We start from the raw sequence: 6,148 nt of genomic DNA, 5'->3' as shown, positions 1-6,148 counted from the left end.
GATCCTCTTCTAGTTGTTTGTAATTACATTCTCTGAAAATTTGGCTATACAAGACAGCAGGTTAACTGAAGAGCAGAGTTTCAGGTTTATTTTACAAATGTGGTGACTTGGCAACCAATGATGAGTTACAGGGCGGTTTTTAAGATACGAAATCAAGAGCCTGTGTTGGTCAGCTGTTGAGAAATGAAGGGCTGGCTCTAAGCACAGCTCTTCGGCATGAGGAAGTCTATAAACGATTGTTATCATTACTGAGCTCCATGTTAACTTTTTGCCCTGTTTTGACAACTTTCAATTTCTGCATGTGGAACTAAAATTTAAGACAGTTCTCTACACTAGTAAGTGTGGGGAGAAACATACTTCCTTTCACAAATTTGAAGTTTGTGAATTAACTTGTGCCAATTTACATGAAGTAATCTATCTAGTTTGTGAAAGAGTTGCTGTGTTTTCAGTTCATTTTCACAATAGTGAAGTCTCTAGTACAGGTCCTGCTAAAGGACTGGAGACATCATTGGATTTTTTTCTTAAATTGCATGTGAATTATTATTGAAGAGAGTTGTGTGAGATATTAAAAAACTTGCACTGTGTCTTTACCATGTTAAATTCAACAGTTTGGAGACTCAAGTAACGTCACTTCTGTGTTGTTTTCAAACTTAGACACGTTTCGTTGTACCTTTTGAAAGAGTCAAATTGCTTTGTAAAATCTCTTACCATGTTTCTTCAATGGTAATTAGCCATTAAATGGCAGTCAGGAATTATTGTATTTGGTGAGCAATGATTAACGTTCGTAGTTACCATTTGTCAACAATGTAGACAACTCTCAGGCAGTAATTAGGCCTATGCTTTGGATGTTCTTTCCTGTGTATGCAGAAGTGGTATGACTGGACCCAATAAGATCAGTGCACAATACGCTTTTTTCCCTGTGGTAAGAGAACAAGCATCACCTTAAGATATCTAAACAATTCAAAATTTTTGCATTTAAAGAGCTGGTTCTAATCTGAAGTGTTTGCTGAAACCCAGGAAACAGTTCTCCCTACTTGTCTTCGATGGCTGGTTACTATCGAGTTTGCCGGCTGGCTGTGTGATGCCCTCCTGTCTCCCCACTTACTCCCCACGGGTTTGTTCCCACTCTCCCTTGCAGTTTCTGCTCGCTCTCTTGCCGCGCCTGCCGTGCTTGCCTCGACATTGCACTAAGTGGCAGATTTTTTTAATCCTTGCTGCCTGAGCACAGTCAGATGACTCAGAGCTGTCATGAGGCCTGTAGGAGGAAGGATGCATCAGGAACTGTGGCATTGGTATTGTTTTTACTTTTTCTTCTTTGAAAAAACACTCCAAATTTATGGTTTTTCAGAATAGTAAGTGGGAAACAAAGTAGGAACAAAAGGCTAATAGTTGTGACAACAATGTTAAAATTCAGTCTTGTATGTGATGTTCTTTTTTTTTTTTAATTGAAATAAGCTGTCATTTTGCTTAATAGGGATTTGGGATACCACGATCACTTTCTTTTGTTTAGATTGGGGCCCTTCTGTACCAATGAAACGTACCTCAGTGTGCCTTATTTGTGAATAGTGGAAAGCAGCTCTTCAAGTCCTAATACACAGTCAAGTTTTCTTTTGGATAAATTAGATCCGTTCTCCCCTCTTCTGTCTGTTCTCACTTTTAAAAGCTGAGGTCCTGTGTTATATGTGTGTGAAATTTTTATGTAGTTAATCAATATAGGAGGATCTGTCTCCGTTTCCTGCTGTTTTACTACTGCCTAAAAGAATCATTATATAAATAAACCAACTAACTGGTTTGACCAGTTATGACCTCAAAGATGCATTTAGCTGATGAAGGTCTTGAGGAGGTGCTACACTTTGAACCTACAAGAATTTTAAAATCGCAGATATCTCTTTTTCTTGCTATTAGTAAAATATTTGGAATAATAGAAAGCTTAATACAATTTTTTCAATACCAGCTGTGCCCAGGCACTTTAATGTCTTGCATGGAGTGTCCATATAAAATGTTCTGCTCAGGATGCCTCTGGTGAATGCATGTTGCTGTCATAGAACAGAGATTTAAAAGGATCATTGAGACACCAAAATGAAAATCCACATAATTATACATGTTTAGCTGCACTATTAGCAAGTCAGAATTGTAAATTTGCACTGATTGGTCTCATGCTATAATTGGAATGTCATTATATTCTAATCCCTGGAGAGGCTCCTTGAAATGAGAAGTTAATAAGCTTTATTTTGTTGTTTCCAGAGAAATGTTGTGATAGTCGGTTCATGTTAAGGAGGCTTTCTTTGTTTTTTTATGAATTTATGTATGCTGTTAGAATGATCTATACCCATGCTTGGTTATGTAATTATCATCTTTAACCCTCTTCTGTAGAAGGGTTAAAATATTTCCGTAATAACAGCTCTGTGATATGCTTTGCACCAGGGCAGTTAGGGCTGACTGCTAGAGGTCTCTTGCTGAGCTGTGCAGCTACTATGGGATTTGGAGCAAAAGTGCAGTAAGAATTCGGAGTAGCTACCAGGTGGAACTGCTGGCTCCCTTTGCGGGAAGTGATGGGAAAAGTGTCTCTCTGACACAGGAAGTTAGGCACCTTTGAAAAAATGGTTAATTCTGAGCTTCTTAAACGTAACCAGTAATCCAGGTATCATTTTGAAGGATTAATGTTCTCTGCCCACCAAAAATAAACCTCTAGCCTTGCTGAACACATCCCTGTTCCTCTTGCATTGCCCCCTTGTCTGCCAGCATGGTACACTTATGTTTTTCTTTTTCCGTTCCAGTTCAGTCCTGGCACTGTATGTTATCATAAATTACTGAATAGAGACTGTGACTTGAGTGAGTGTGCAAGGGAGCATCTCAAAATGATCAGACCTCGTTACAATGGCAGAGCTTCCTACAACCTCAGAATGTTTCTTGTGCTCTTTGTAGAAGGTGTTTCACTTGATTCAGGTTTTGGATTCTCTACAAACTTTAAACTGTTTATGAAACCACTGAGTGAAGAAACAATTCAGTTAGAAGCGTAACAAAACTGAGGCTGTTCTTTTTATCGTCCAATACCTAAATAAAACCTTAATGAATGGTTTTTCGTTTTCCCCATCATGTATTAAAGGTGGATAGCAGAGCTGAGTCAATTGACAAGAAAATCGCCAGGCTTGATGCAGAACTAGTGAAGTATAAGGATCAAATGAAGAAGATGAGAGAGGGGCCTGCAAAGGTAAGAATCTTCTGTGGGATTTAAGCATGAGAGAATGTGACTCACATTTCTTGTCATGTATGGGGTGATTTAGCCAATTCATCAGGTTCTTAGAATTCCATCTTGCCTTACTGATGAGATATAAGGTCCTGCAGGGTTATTTTTATTCTGAAGCATCCCTTAGACGTGCGTCTTTGAACAGTGTTTTCATTGGTTTTTATTTCTTCCAAAGTGTAATGTAATTCCTCAATCAGAAGTAACTTGCTTCCCTTCTTCCTTCTGTTACCTGAATTAAGTCTGGTAAAGAGGCTGTTTTGTTCATCAGCCAGAATAAAAAGGTCTGCACTATGCAGAAAGGGAGTAGGAAAACCCACTTTTGAAAGGGCATGAACATATAATATAAATATAATATAAAATGTATCTAATAATAAACATATCTAATATAAACATGTCTAATATAAACAGTATTGTTAAAGTACCTTTTGCAGTATTATTTGATGCTGACCATTAAAGTGTGTTGATGAAAGATGGTTCTGATGGACTGAGTTTGACTTTGTATTCTACTTACCAAAAAAAAAAAATTCAAAAGCCAGAAATTTTGAAAGTATTTTCTATTAGAAGCTTTACATACAAGCCTATTTGGTTAATCATTAAATGCAGGACAAACGCTGAATGTGACTATTGTTAAACTCTTTGCACTAGTAACTGAGGAATCTTTTGGAAAACTTAAATGTGATACATTAGGTTTATAATATAATAGTATAATCAAGAGTAAAGTCAAATATTTTTCCTAATGTAACAATATTGTGTCTTTCAGAATACAGTAAAGCAGAAAGCGTTGAGAGTGTTAAAGCAGAAGCGAATGTAAGTTCTCGGTTTGGGATTAATGAAAGCCTATTTTCTTTAAGGAGGGTGGCACACTTTCATTTCTCTTTCCAGTACTCTTGCTTCTGAGCATTCTTTAAAGAAAAATGCTTGACAAGCTAGCCAGCCTTTCAGAAGCATCTCCTTACAGATTTTGTGTCAGCATATTTGTGCTTTATTTGTACATGAGCATATAAATGTGCTGACCTAAATGTGCTCGTTATTAAAGCTATTCTTGGCTCCTAAACTTTCTGAGTGCCTCATTTTATATTATTAATTGATACTATAAATTGTGTAATTGATGATCTTGGTCCGGTTTACTGGAAATTTACCTGTTCTCTGTGGACACCCTCTAGGACTTGAGCACATGTAGTGCAGGTAATTGTGTCTGTGCAAAAAACTGAGAAAGGACAGGATAGATGATCCTGTGGTGTGGTCTAGTCTAGTATACTGTCTTGAAAAGTGTGCAGCAACAATTACAAAGGAAAGAATGTCAGAACATGGCAAGTGTTCAGGGGTGCTTCCACTGGAATATCTTACAGTCCCTGAACTGCAAATCTCTCAGATGCTATCTGAGCCAAAGCTCATATCGTCTTGTATTTCATATCCCTCAGATGAATTGTACCTCTATAGACTTGCTCAATTACTTGTTAAGTATTTGTGAACTCTTACCGTCCAAAATATCCTATGGTAAGGAATGCAATAGTTTAGATAGATGTTGTGAGAAGGATTGCTTGGTTTTGGGGTTGTTTTTTTTTTTTTTCTTTTTTTGACTATGCTGCCTGCTAGTCTTACTTAATAGTTGTTCCCCTTGTTGCAGTCACTGGGCCCCTCGTAATAGGCTGTCATCATATCCCTCAGTTATCTCTTTTCCATCCTGATGAACAGTAATATATTTAGTCATTCCTTGTCCGGAAGCTCTTTTGTATTTGGATCATCCTTGTCTTGCAGACCTCCTGCCTTGGATGTTTGAAGAAGGACTCATTGTTCATTTTTATGCTTTCATTTTTATGTTTAACTTGACATATTTTACATTCTTGATTGGATACAAAGTTTATTTTTGAGAAGGACGATTTCTTGATTTTTACAGTCTCCCTTTTCTTTTTGGTTAGCCTTAACAGTTTCCTTTTGCTACCCTGTCCTCCCCCTCCTCTCTGCCCTGCAAAGCTCCAGTGCAGAGCCATTGTGGTTTGGATAACCTGCATCTCTTCCATTCTGCTGACAGTGTTAGTAAGCAGTGGCATGCATCTCTAGCTTACAGTGATTAAAACTTTTGCTGTATCCTCACCTACTGTGTAAGCCTATATAAATATGGTATCGCCGTCAGTTAAAACAGAAGCTTAGTTCAGGAGTAGCTTTGTCAACTTTAAATACACAGAAATGCATAATGGCCAGATTTTTATGAAGCTGTTTGTTTATTCTGCGATTGTTTGTAATAAATTAAAAAAAAAGAATCTGTTCCCATCTTTAGACTACTGCTGCTGATTTTTCAGTTTTTTGAAAAATTAAGTATTTTTGTGACAATAAATAGTGTGGTGTTTTAAAGCCATTATTTGCATTGTTTTTAACAGGTATGAACAACAGAGAGATAATCTGTCACAGCAGTCTTTTAATATGGAGCAAGCTAATTACACTATTCAGGCACTGAAGGATACAAAGACAACGGTACCAGTATATTAATCTCACATTTGTTTAATTTGTGTATGCTACATCAGATACAAGCATGTTGTTTGCCTCTATTCTAGGTTGATGCAATGAAACTGGGGGTGAAAGAAATGAAGAAAGCTTACAAGCAAGTCAAAATTGATCAAATTGAGGTGAGCTTCTATAGTTTGAATTATTAAAGAACAGAAAAAATGTTCTGAAATAGTGACGAGTGGAGTATGTAACTTAAAGGTAAGCTGACTATTTTAGTTCACATGAGTTTGCCTCCCTTTTTTATGGGACCACCATCGTAATTCCTTCCCAATTTCTCTGGTACCGCACAATCAGTTGTTGGCCTTATTGCACTGATTCTTGTTTCCTCGCTGGCCTAATCTTTAATCTCTCCCTTTCTTTCCTCTGCACTTCAGCATAAATATTGGTGAATAATTC

At 37.3% G+C, this 6,148-nt stretch overlaps 1 protein-coding gene across 1 annotated transcript in view; it reads left to right on the top strand.

Moving 5' to 3' along the window:
• Positions 1-1,043: 1,043 nt before the first annotated feature.
• CHMP5 (charged multivesicular body protein 5) overlaps positions 1,044-6,148 on the top strand; it is a 7,636-nt gene continuing 2,531 nt past the window's right edge. Inside the window, 5 exon segments of the mRNA XM_009586017.1 lie at positions 1,044-1,118; positions 3,107-3,211; positions 4,008-4,054; positions 5,626-5,719; positions 5,800-5,871. Of these exon segments, the coding sequence (XP_009584312.1) occupies positions 1,044-1,118; positions 3,107-3,211; positions 4,008-4,054; positions 5,626-5,719; positions 5,800-5,871 (393 nt within the window).

Source organism: Fulmarus glacialis, unplaced genomic scaffold (assembly GCF_000690835.1).
Source record: "Fulmarus glacialis isolate BGI_N327 unplaced genomic scaffold, ASM69083v1 scaffold18739, whole genome shotgun sequence".
In the NCBI taxonomy this organism is placed as follows: domain Eukaryota; kingdom Metazoa; phylum Chordata; class Aves; order Procellariiformes; family Procellariidae; genus Fulmarus; species Fulmarus glacialis.
The sequence above is the reverse complement of the archived record's forward strand: the minus strand, read 5'-3'. Positions and strand labels throughout refer to the sequence as shown.